Below are 12,804 nucleotides of genomic sequence, written 5' to 3'. Positions count from 1 at the left end.
TATTCATTGCAGTAGAGAGCGAGAGAAACACATTCTTCTTTAGTTGATCACATACTTTAACTGCAGCAGCAAAGAAATGACTGTGATTTTAAAAATAAAAATGAAAAACAAAAACAACCTACACTAAAACAAACTAGGCTAATGACGGCAGAAAAAAAAATGCAGATGTTTTTGGTGGCATGTGCAGTCAATAGGTATTCTCCAGTTTTTCAGAACTGGAAACAACTGCAAGAGTGAGCGTTACGTCCTGAAGACAGATGAAAACAAATTTAAAAAGAAACAAAGTGGGAAGAAGAAAATGAACTGCATCATGCAGTCCTGTGAAGATCCTGTGTATCTCCTGAATGCCTCTGACTTGGCCTTCAGGCAGCAGGAGCAACGATTCTGCAAAAGTTTTCATGTTCTTTCATGCAAAATGACTACAGCGAAAGTGTTCCCTGGGTATTCACCCAGTGGTGTAGTTTAAATGGGATACAAATTACCTTGTTGGATTGGTATCTAGGAAGTACAGATATTCAACAGCTCAGTGTCAAATTCTTAAGGCTGAGGAAATCCAGTCTCACACTTTGCAATTTAATGAAATATTACCATATGAAAATAATACTATTTATTTGTCAAAGTCTGGAAAAAACAAAGTGCATTCACTCTAAGTTTTCCTTACAAAGTGAAACAACAAAGGTGGTGGTTATAATTTATATAACTTTATATATTTTTAAAAAACAACAAGGAAGGTATTATCATTCTTAAGTTAATTTTAATTTGGTGGTTTGCAAGTACTTTCCCAAAAAAGTACTTTGTCTTCTTCCTACCTTTTCTTCAGCAGCAGGGATAAATAAAGCTTTTTCAAACGTCACAGCAAGCTTGTCCTTCACAACAGAACTACTTTCCACTCAGAAAAGGGAATCTTAAATCCCAGCAACAATAACTAAACTAATCTTAACTGAAGTGCATTCAGCACATTCAGTTCCCAAAGCACACTGACATAAATGATTAACTTCCGCATATACATGGAATGCTGAAAGCTATTCTGAGGCAAAAAAACCTTTAATGCACAGAGGTTGTGACCACAACTTCCGCTGTGCAAAAGCCTTCTGCTTCTAAAAACCAAAGATGGACATGTTATACTTTCCCAAGACTTTTCTTAATGAAATATCCCACTAATTTCTGCGGTCTCTGCTGATACTCCACAAGTATATCATGTGAGCTGCTGATCTGGTCCCCTTCAAGCCGATTCAGGAGAGTGACACACACTACAGCAGCTAGAAATGAAAAGACATATTAGTTAGGTATGGCACTCTGGTACTCAGACAGTCTAAAGCCACAAACATTTGAACAAACATAAGAACACTACAGTTGCTCATTTTTTTTCCTGTAATTTACTGAAAATTAGTTAGCTTGTGTAAAAAATAATTAAAATCTCACTTTATAATTAGGAAAGATCTATGATGCTGCCAAAAATCTGTAACTGTTTAAGTTACAGCCGTACATCTACACAAAATCTGCTTTCAAATCGAGATAAAAGTTTAGACAGTGATTTTAGCACTATACATTTTAAAACCATCTGGTTGATTAAATTAACCAGTTGCTTCCAGCAAACTTCAAAACTTAGCTGAGGAAAACAAATCAGTGCTAGGGGTTATTAGATACTTTTATGACTTATGTGCTTGCCAACGGCTGGAATAGCAATTGACCAGAACTGAAGCATACAAGAACAATGAGAAGTTTGCATAAATTTTGAATACATTTGACTCAAATCAAGCAATCATAGTAACAGTCCTACACCCAGAGCTGTTTCATGCAGATGGCATATTATGCAGAAGGTATGTCAGTACCCTACTGATAGTTTTTACCTGAATTCTCCTGCACTGAAGAAAACATTCTGTTACTTGAATAAAGCAACTTTAAGTTAGTTTACCTCTGACACCACTGAGATTGCACATTGCAGCAAAGACAGAAGATTCCATCTCAATGTTTCTGACACCGGAATCGTAAGCTTCCTTCAAATATTGCAGTTTTTCTTCTTCATTATACAAGCAGATTGCACCATCCAACCTGCCCTGTCCTGCAAAGCCATTTTGTAGAAATACTGATGAAGTCATAAATCAAGTTAAATTTCTAAAATACCCGTTTATTGCAGTTTCCCATACACAGTGTCTAAATTTTACTAACATTTTCCCGCATCCCCAAAGACAAAGAAGACAAAGTGACTCTCAGTTATTGCTAGAGCTTCTATGTATTACTTGCATTTTTTATAATGTGACTCACAATAACTTTACTGGTCTTCTCCAGCTTAAACTTTCAAACTCATAAACAGAGGAATATATCAAGTGGTTCTCCCCACATGGAGCACATGTCAGAATTTTGCAGCAAACTACATCTGCTTTAAGCTGTATGGAAGTGCAGCACTTTTTCCTGTATTTAATCATTGTCTAGAAAGACTGCCAGGCCTGAAAATAAGCTCCTGATACTAGCTTCAAAAGCTTAGAGATTGGGAGTCTCTTCTGCTAAATAGTTAATACTAATTCTTAGGCAAATTCTAGAGAGTGCAGTGGAGGGCTACAAGGATGATGAGGGGCGTGGAGCATCTCTCTTTCTTATGAGGAAAGGCTGAGAGAGCTGGGATTGTTCAGCCTGGACTTTTCAGCAGTGCCCAGCAACAGAACAAGGGACAACGGGCACAAACTGGAACCCAGAAAGTTCCATCTGATCTTTACTGTGAGGGTGACAGAGCCATGGAGCAGTCTACCCAGAGAGCTTGTGGAGTCTCCTTCTCTCAAAATATTCAAAACCCACTTGGACACTTTCCTGTAGGGAACCTGCTTTGTCAAGGGGGTTAGACTAGGTGAGCTCCAAAGGTCCCTTCTAGCCCCCTTAATTCTGTGCAATACCATTCTTTGGAAATAACAATTTATTCAGATTATTTGAGATTAACATCTACAGGTAAAATGGCAGCACATTACATACAGCATAATTAAATGACATGGTACTTTACTATCTATTTCTTTTCAGGAGGTGTATTCTGAAATTCATGTCCTTGAGCCTCTTTTCAGCTCCTGCTGTCTGTATCGAGAACGTTCCTGACTCCTTTTTTTTTAGTGCAGCCTGGCTCTGCGATTGGTGTCTGAAGAGATGCACAAGCTGACACTGTCTGCTTCTGGCCCATCTGGAAGACTACGAAGAGTCCCCCCTGCACATTGCACCCTTTGTCACAGACCCAGCAATTGCTTGAGAAAGCAGCATTAGTTGCTGTCTTCAGCCCATTCTCATGAGATTTGACAGATTTTGTTAACAGATATGAGAGACCAGAGAAGCACCTGATGTCTGTATGTCAATCCATATTTCTGCTAGTCTGTTGCAGCCATACCTTCATAAAAATCCAAAGTGCACATAGTGTTTCCAATGACAGTATTGAACTGATTGATTTCTTTACTGCACTGTAGCAGCTCTTTAGCCAGCTCTTCATCTAGATTTGTGCTGCGAATTATAGTTTTTCCCAGAACAACCTGTTCAAACTGAGGTTTGAAGGTGGCATCTACAGACTGCCTGGTTATAACCACTGAGCCTGGTTCCAGACCTGCAATGGAAAGAAACAAATGCAGTTTCAGAAACAGATGCAGGTAACGCTTAGTTTCCACAGACAAAAAACACACATCTTCACCCAACCCTGTTTCTTTTGAAAGTGATAATTTTACCCCCAAAATCACAAAGAGATTTTGTGTGTGTGTGTGTGTGTATGCCTCACCCCGTCAGTTTATTATTGCAAATATATCTGGAAAAAAAAATGAAATTTTGACTTTTTCATCGTATATTCTTTCTTATTTTTGCTATTTTAAACAGTACAGGAATGTCCTTCTCCCTCTGTCAGATCTCTTAAGTGCATTTTATCTATCTAGAGAGGCAGATACCACCTTTTCTTGTAAAATTATTTATTGTTTTGAAATGGAAGGACATTACGATCCAGGAAATAAAAGAAATATCATGGTTTGAAACTAAAAGAGAGATGTTAGGGGAATTTTGTTTTTACTCACTGGGGTGCTGGCACAGCTGCCCAGAGAAGCTGTAGTGCCCCATCCCTGGAGGCTCACAAGGCCAGGTTGGATGCGGCCCTGGGCATCCTGAGCTGCTGGGTGGCAGCCCTACCCATGGCACAGGGTTGGGGCTGGGAGAGCTTTGAGGTCCCTTCCAACCCAAGCCGCTCTGTGATTCCATGATATGATTAAATGTACTCAGATAATCTGCTGTGGAAATCTGTTCTGAACATGAATCATTTGGGGAGAAATACTTTGCTCTCCAACAAGAGATGCTTTGGTTTGAAGAAAAAAGGAAATCAAGAGGGGAAATACCTATTCCACCCGAGGTGCCAATGCGAATAATGGTTATGTTGGAACACTTGGCATGATACAACAGTTTGATCAGCTCGTGCAACATGATTGAAATAGAAGGAATGCCCATACCGTGCTGAAATGAAAGCAGAAATTCATGTTCGACATTCACATAGACAGTGAAAAATATACATGGAAGGAGTTAGGCACTATCTCCTTCTTGATACTTTTTTCCAAATGCCATGTAACTCACCATCAGAAAACACTCATGGGAATACTGAAAAACTTTTGAACAGTAAACAGAAGGACTCCCATTGAATCTGTGGACTGTGGATGAAGTTCAGTATTTCTAATAATCTTGACTTAGAAAATATTTATGCTCTTGAAAGTATAAATCAGCATCCTTTCCTAGGTTTACAATAAGTTTACTTCACCACGGATTTTTTCTTAAACATGGGTAAAAAACCTCCTTTTACTGACCTGAAAAGCTAGTGACTAATTAAGCTAAAATTTTTTAAAACACAACCATTGTTTATTTAGTCACAAAGTTCAAATGCAAGTCCACTTCAGCTTACGTGATGATGTCAAGGGAAAGGGTGAGAATGATATTACAGTTATGTTATTGCAATTCAAGTGTGCAATTGTATCTGCAAATTAAAGGTGTGAATTTTTAGAACGCATACACGAGTTGGTGGCACATGGAATCTGTGGATTCCATCCACCACTCATGGAATGACCATCATAAGCTATGTTAGCACACTTGAAAATGCCACTGTAGGTATATGCAATAGATGCATTTTTTCCAGTGTCCCACATTTATCAAGTGATGATTCCATTATTCAGGATAAAAAGCAGGGATGAGACAGCAGTGATTCTGCTCAAAACATTTACAAGGCTTTGCAACACGTCAGGGTTACAATGAGGGAAAAGAAGGCAAGAAAAGAATCAGTGTTTTGGGGACCAGCCCTTTTACAAGAAAGGGATAAACAGAAACTCTTAATTAGCCAATAGAACTATTCTGAACACAGGTGAAAACACACAGAAACTGGACTTCATCAAGTGTTTAAAAAAAACATGCTTCGGATTTTCTACTTTGAACAGCATCACTGAATCATGTTCAATATCTGATGTATGTGTAGTATCTGGATGGACATTTTTACGTTCTGTTTCCTAAAGGTCACTTACACTGACTGACAGAACGGGTCCCACTTTGTACATGGCGTAACGGTCAGTTCCCGCACAGATGTTGGGGTAGTCACCACCAGAGCTCCCAAGTCCAAGTTCTTCAGCTATGTAGGCAATAAAAGCTTTCATCCGTGAAGGACTTCCTCCTACACACACAAACTGGTGCAGATGGTGTTCAACAAAACAAAAATTGATTGGATGATTCATGCAAAGGTAAACAAGAGTATGCCAGCACCTTAACACAAAGCTACTCACAGACGTGGTTCTTCTCTCAGTCATTCTAAAAGGCCATTAAGAAAAAGTATACCCCCCCAGAAATTCAGTACAGCACTCAAAGGCCTTCAACCCGATTGAACTAGTAAAATACAGATTTTGACTTCAAGGCCCCAAAAATGTATTTCTCTATCTGAATAGAGACTGCAGTATTTGTCTTTTTACTTCATGAAAAGAGACAGTCAGAAACTATTATAACTGATATGGATAGTGAAAAAAAACCTGCAGGTCTTATCCCCTTTCCATTCCTCCCTCAACTGGCAATATGCTGCCTTGTTTAATCTTATTTAGAAGACAGCTCTACTTTTACCTCCTGGAGAAAAGCTTTAAGCTTGCCAAATGAAATGCAGTATCTTACCTTTACATCTCCAAACAGTGCAGGAAAATCATGGGTACCGGTCCCAAGAGCAAAATGGTATAGGATGTCTTCTTTCATTTTTTCCAGGTGAGGGTTGCACAGATGGATAGAATTTTCTCTGTCAGGACAGCAGCATGGTGGAACATACAGAATACATACAAAAACTTACATCAAACAGATCCTAATTTTGCAAAGTCAGGCAGTAAAAGCTGGGAAATGTCACATCTAAGCATGCCTACATTACCTGATCTTAGTTCCACACAAATTATGTTAGGGAAATCCTAAATTTCATAACCTTCTTCCATCATCTAATGAATCATACCTGATACTAAGCATTGCATTCATTGCACAGGATACAGGTGCTGAAGAAAAGCCCAGGCAGTGGAAAACATTTACAGCAGTGCAACCTTTACCTTGAACAATATCAAAGTTGTGATCCAGGGTGGGGCTTTGAGGTGAGCAGAGCAATGGGAGCAAGACTGGGGGATAGTCAATAGACCACTTTAGTACACAGACAGTACACAGCAAAGCTGAAAAGCAAACTTGACCTCTGTGTTTTGAAAAACCCTCCTAGCTACCTGGGACAGGTGGGAAGAGCTGGGCTTTATAGACAGGCCCAAACAGAATTTCTGGCAATTTGCCTCACTGTTTACACTGTCACCCAGCCAGGAGAAAATAACCTATGTCCTGAAATCAGTAAAGAGAGTGCAGAGAAGCTGAATAGGCCAGGAAAGAAGCAAATGAAAATATGAAGCAAAGAAAGAAAAAAAAATGGAAGAGAAATACAATACAAGAAGAAAGGGAAGGAGAGGAAGAAGTAAAAAGAATTCATTTCCTCTTAAGTTGCTTCTTGTAAGGAAGTGATACACCTAAAAAAGACAGCTTTTTGGAAAATCAGGAAATGCCAAAGCAGTGAGAGAAAACTAAACTATTTAGCATGTCAAACCGCCTTCATGGAAAATTTGGTGGTGAACTAAGCAAGCTAAATGACTCATAAAACACCCTCCTTCTCTCTGCACTCCATGTTTAACGTTCAGCTGAAACAGGTAGGAAATATGAGTCAATAATAACAAGCTGAAGTAAAATACCAATCAATAATTCAAAGCAGTTTCTGAGAGATGAAATAAAGAATAAAGTATCTTCCAGACAAAAGAAGATGACTTAACAGCTTAATGAACACTCACTGCAGTCACAGCATGGCTCAGCAAATTCAGACCAGTTTGTCAGAGGGGACAAATGAAAGAGTTTCTCTGGAGTTTATGCAAAAAAAGAAAGAAAGAAAGAAAGACTTTCCAGGCAGAACTCTGAAGCCTAAACAGAAGTGCCTGTGTTATTTAGATGGTTTTGGTTATCCTGTATGTCTTCTAATGCCTCCCCAGAAGGGCGGTACTTTCCTGTTGGTCCTACATCTTTATCTACCAGTTCTATGCGGGATCTATTGTTACCTTAAGAAGCCTAAAATTGCCAACATGCCCATACTGAGTTCACTGAGTTGTTCCTCAAAAAGCAAAGAAAGTAGTTAAAAACCCAGTACTCTATCACTTGTTCTTGAAAGTCCCTCTCTAACGTCACCATCAATTCATCAGCAGCTATTACAACCGACATAATGCACCCCAGTCCACGCTCTTTGCCTCTGTCCACCACTGCCTAATGCTTTCAGTAACTGAAAGAGCAGTCTGACATGGTGAGCGTCTCTTCTCCTTCCACCCAGCTCATCCCCTGCCTAAGGAAAGTAGTTTGGCATGGAGAGACCAGGAGGAACAAAGAGCAGGTTACAGCACTTCGGCACAGTGCACACCACCCAGGAGACTGCCAGCTCCCTCAAGCAGAATTCCCAGGCTGCCTTCTCTGAGTGGTTTCATGGGACTCTCTGCCAATACCTACTCTGCCAATACCTCTGCCAATGTGCTGCTAATGCAGAACAAATAGCTGGCTGGGATAATCCTCATCGAAATGGCTATTAGATATATAGAGGATATGACCCAAAATCACTTTGCAGTTCGTTCTCGGACATGTAAAATCTATTTCCTTCTTTATGAGAATACCAGCAGCAAAAGCTTCTCTCCAGGAAACAAACTGGAAAAAGGCGAGGCCTCTATTAAAAGGCTGTGAAACTCAAGTGGTACGTGCGAGCACTGCTGTCTTCCTGCCCAGCCCAACTACGGCTTCCTTCCTCAGCTGTGTCTGCATTTTACCTCTTTCATCTCCTGTCCTTCAGCAGCGCTCCTCACCCCACAGTCTCATTGCATTTAAACGCTGTAACTGATTTGTGCTTGTTATCTGCCCATCCAAATCTAATTGCAGACTTGGACCCTGGGGTAATGGGCAATAAAAGTAAGCATATTGCTATCTGCACATGGAGCCAATGCCCTGCATTTACAGTAGAGGCAAAGTTTGCCTGATAAAAATCTTGGGCTCAATGGAGCAGACAATTTATTCCCTCGCACCGACCACTCAAAGCACCTATAATTCTGAGGGATTTCATGAGAACATGAATATCTGAGGGCTAAACACACGCATATGGCTTCACTACAATGAGTTAAAGGATGAGACAAACAGATTGAAATTTTTGTTCTATCTCTTCAGGCTGCAGGTCAAGCTACAGGCAGTGACCAAAGTCAGCATTTCAACAGCTCACCGGATGAAAAGCCATCATAGCATCACCTATGCCTGGAAAATTCATTGCCATGATAAATGAAAACGGTTTTCCAGAAAAGCTCTCTCTGTAGATACCTGATGTTACTGTCAATATTTCTATAATATACTTGATCTTAAATTAAACAGCTGTGTAATGAATTTTGGAGTTTGGGAAGGAAGGTTAGAGTGAACTTGGACATGAAAAGAAATTTCTCAATCTCACCTTGAAGACTGTTCATCTTCCCTTTTCTTCTCATTCGAGACACCAGGAGCCATGTATGCTTGGACCTAGAATTATATTTTAAAACAATTTGCTATAAATGCATTAGAACAGTCTCATCTGTAAAGCTAGCATCATTAACACTGATAGAAACCCCCTACATAGATGACACTGTCACAAATACTAAACCAAAAAACAACTCCGCCACACTACAGCTTTTATAACTCTGGCAAAACGAGCACCCGCTCATTTCATGGCTGAGCATCCTCCCAGCCCTCCTCCTAAGACAACCCCCGCCTCACCGCTGCTCCTGTTGTCCAACAGCACCTGCCTTACTGCCCGGGAGAGGCACGTCTGGGGGCTCTGACTGCTCCTGACTGCTCCTCCCGCTGCCGCTCCTCCTGCGCGATGGCTCTGGCCGGTCCCCGCAGCTCCTCTCTATCTGTCATAAGCCCGAAGCATGAGTTCCACTTACTCATCATCTCCTTTTCCCGAAGCTCCTCCTCGTAACCGTAAGAGCACTTCGCTCTGTGCCTCCCGCAGCGTGAAGGCGACCAAATACGAGTCTCAGAAATAACAGCGCTCCTGTCCCTCGCTCATCCCTTTTCCTAACCCATTACCCTAACCTACAAGAAATAAAGGCATAAACAAACAAGATGCTCCCTTCCGCGCTTTCTGTAAATGTATCACTGGGGCTCTGGTACGGATACGATGACAGAACTGCACATGCAGAATGAACCAGCTGCTATCATTTTCAGCAGTGACTACGTGCAAATCTGCCTCTGTCCGGGGATGCCTTTCCAGGAAACCCCGAGTGTCAAAGCCTTCCTCCTCCCCCTCCTTACAAAGGGACCGACCGCACGGAGCTACTACGACGGAACGGAAAGCACCCCGTTCTGCAAGAGGATTACAAAAGAGATGCGTTTGGAAAGAGCCGAGAAAGAACCGGCTGAGTGAAAACTGAAGGCTGCACGTTAAAAGCCGCGGAATAAAGGAAATGTATTCAAATTCATAAAGGATGATTGACCTCCCTCGCTTACAACAATAAACTCTTTCATGCAGTTCACCTCCGCACGAGACGGGAGGTAACGCTCACAACCCCGCTCAGCACAGCCCGGCATCCTTACAGCAGGGCGATGGGGGCGGCCGCAGCGGAGCACCGCGCGCGTTCCAGGGGGACGCGGACCCCGCGCCCGCCTATGCCGCCCCCCTGTGCTGCGGTCTCACCTGGGCGCCACGGGGCAGCGAACACAACGCGCAGCGCTCCCACAGCCCCAGCCGTGCCGCGCCGCGCGCTCCCAGCCGCCTCCCGGCTGCGGCAGCGGGCTAGGCCGCCCCGCCCCGAAGGAGCGCGGCACCGGGAGCGGTTAACTCCGTGCGCGCCGGCTGAGCGGTGTGCGGCGGTGGCCGAGGTGTCCTGCAGCTGTTCGCCGGCTCTCTGCCTCGAGGCTGCGGGTTCAGCACAGCTCCCTCAGCCTTTCTTCATAAGAGAGGTGCTCCAGCACTCTGACCATCCTAATGGCCTTCCTGTGGACTCACTCACGCCATGTTCTACGTCTTGTTCTGGAGGCCCCAGACCTCGATGCAGTACTCCAGATGGAGCCTCACAAGGGCAGAGCATCATAGGGACAATCCCCTCCCTCTCCCTGCTAGCCACCCCTCTTTGGGTGCAGCCCAGTTGGTCTTCCAGACTGCAGGTGCACACTGTGGGCTCATGTCCAGCTTTTCGTCCACCAGAACCCCCAGGTTCATCTCCACAGGGCTGCTCTCCATGAGTTCTTCTCCCATTCTGTACTTGTATCTGGGATTGCCTGGACCCAAGTGCAAAACCTTGCATTTGGTCTTGTTGAACCTCATTAGGTTCACATGGGCCTACTTTTTGAGCACGTCCAGGTCCCTCCAGATAGCATCCCTTCCTTCTGTTGTGTCAACTGCACCACTCAGCTTGGTGTCACCAGCAAACCTGCTGAAGGTGCTCTCAGTCCTACTATGACATTGATAAAGACACTGGGAAAAGCACCAGCCCCAAGATGTGGCAGTGATGTGTCAGACACGACACAAGAAATAAGGGATTCCCTGGCCTCTTATCACCAGGTAGAAGGAGGGAACTTGAGATACAGGGGGAGACAGAAGCAGATAGAAGAAAAGACAGAAGATAAAGATAGAAGGTTTCTGCTCAGGACAGCAGGTTAATCCCTTCCCTGCCTACCCCACCCTCCCAGATGCCCTTACACAACAGATACGAGGCTCAGGAACTTGATGAACAGGTAAACAGTGGTGTAGATGAAGGTCCATCCAGGCTGGGGGGGTCATTCAGGGCAAGTCAGCCTGTCCCCCTGTATCACAACCACCTCTGTCATGAAGAAAAGAAGGGTTGTTGTCATAGGCATTTCCCTTCTGAGGAGAATAGAAGGCTTGATATGCTGACCAGATCCGACCCACAGGGAAGTTTGCTGCCTCTCTGGGGCCTGGGTAAGAGACATCCCTAGAAAACTCACTAGCCTAGTACCGCCCTTCAATCATTATTAGTTTTCCATGTCAGCAAATGACGTAGCAAGAAATCCAAGGGCAATCCAAAGGGACTCCGGGGCCTTGGGACAGCTGTCTAAAGCAATGTGGGAACAGGTAGTATTTACCCTTTCAGTGGAAGGGAACAATACTGAACAGGCAGACCCAGTTGATACACGTGTGGCTTCAATGCTGGTGGGTGTAACCAACAGAATCTGAGCTTTTTTCTTCACAGGATGGTCTATACAACATCAGGCCTGCAGGCACCTGACCGGATGTACCTTTCTCAGAAGGGCGAAAGGATTTTTGCACAGAAGTTACTGAGGCTTTAAACTAGATTTGAAGAGGGAAAAGGGTAAAACTAGGCTTGCCAGTGATGAGCTAGGGGACGACATGCCAAACTTCGAGAGTGTGATAGTGACATCCTTCAGTCTGCTCTACGAGGTGCTGGGTACAACAAAGCACATTTGAAATGTTTCTACACCAATGCATACAGCATGAGGAACAAGCAAGAGGAGCTAGAAGCCTTGGCTCAGTCCCAAAGCTACAACACTGGCATAAATGAAACCTGGTGGGAAGAGTACCGTGTCATGACAGATGACTTGTGTGTCATTCTGAGCCTTCAGCAGGGACAGGCAAGGCAGGGGCTGGTGCCGTGTGTGAGGGAGGAGCTGGTTACAGAGCTCATAGTTGGCGATGACACAGTTGAGAGCCTCTGGTTAAGGATTAAGGGACAAGCAAATAAAGCAGATGTCACTGGGCAAGTCTACTGTAGACCACCCAGCGAGGATGACAACACTGATGAGTTACTCTTTAAGGAACTATGCAAGACCTCTAGATCAAACCAGCCTTGTCCTTATGGGAGACTGCTCTGAAAGTAATGCCACCTATTTTATGGTGTTGCCCCATGATGTCGGAGGCAGATGTTGGTGGTATGGCAGAAGAGACTGAACTTTCCTGCCAATATTATATTACATTTTATTGCTGTGTTACAGATGGCAGCAGAGGGGCAGTCTGATAGAACGGCATCTGACAAGGAAGTACACATGAAGCAAAGGTGTGTCATTGAATTCCTCCATGAAGAAATAATAGCACCCACTGACATTCACTAACACTTGCTGAACGTTTATGGAGAACAAACAGTGGATGTGAGCACAGTGAGGTGGTAGGTGGCTCATTTCAGCAGAGGCAACAGCAGGTCACTTCCACTGGCGCAGAATTTTACAACAGCAGTATGCAAGTTCTTGATCACCAGTGGTGAAAACACAGTTAATGGTGGAGACTGTGTTGAGAAAATAGTG

General features: G+C 43.4%; 1 protein-coding gene across 7 annotated transcripts; it reads right to left on the bottom strand.

Annotated features, from left to right (window-relative positions):
• Positions 1-592: 592 nt before the first annotated feature.
• Positions 593-10,315, bottom strand: UPP1 (uridine phosphorylase 1). 7 transcript variants are annotated; one of them, XM_046935582.1, is made up of 9 exons: positions 10,223-10,315; positions 9,323-9,621; positions 8,999-9,063; positions 6,139-6,256; positions 5,508-5,666; positions 4,344-4,458; positions 3,365-3,574; positions 1,916-2,062; positions 593-1,259 (listed from the first exon to the last, which is right to left on the bottom strand). In XM_046935582.1, the coding sequence occupies exons 3-9, from the start codon at positions 9,049-9,051 to the stop codon at positions 1,120-1,122; spliced, it is 942 nt and encodes a 313-aa protein (XP_046791538.1). In that variant the 5' UTR covers positions 9,052-9,063; positions 9,323-9,621; positions 10,223-10,315; the 3' UTR covers positions 593-1,119. The 7 variants fall into 7 exon arrangements, with proteins under 7 accessions (XP_046791538.1, XP_040551330.1, XP_025003493.2 ...); XM_040695396.2 differs by having other exon boundaries at positions 9,471-9,621; XM_025147725.3 differs by having other exon boundaries at positions 9,298-9,437.
• Positions 10,316-12,804: the final 2,489 nt, after the last annotated feature.

This window comes from Gallus gallus, chromosome 2 (assembly GCF_016699485.2).
Source record: "Gallus gallus isolate bGalGal1 chromosome 2, bGalGal1.mat.broiler.GRCg7b, whole genome shotgun sequence".
NCBI classification, from domain to species: Eukaryota; Metazoa; Chordata; class Aves; order Galliformes; family Phasianidae; genus Gallus; species Gallus gallus.
The sequence above is the reverse complement of the archived record's forward strand: the minus strand, read 5'-3'. Positions and strand labels throughout refer to the sequence as shown.

Excerpts from the sequence above, each read along its gene's own strand:
- UPP1 (XM_046935582.1), bottom strand. The coding sequence starts at position 9,051 with ATGGCTCCTGGTGTCTCGAATGAGAAGAAAAGGGAAGATGAACAGTCT. Across the intron at positions 5,667-6,138 it reads CACTGTTTGGAGATGTAAAG|TTTGTGTGTGTAGGAGGAAG; the intron begins GTAAGATACTGC and ends CATCTGCACCAG. Across the intron at positions 3,575-4,343 it reads TGGCACCTCGGGTGGAATAG|GTCTGGAACCAGGCTCAGTG; the intron begins GTATTTCCCCTC and ends TTTCCATTGCAG.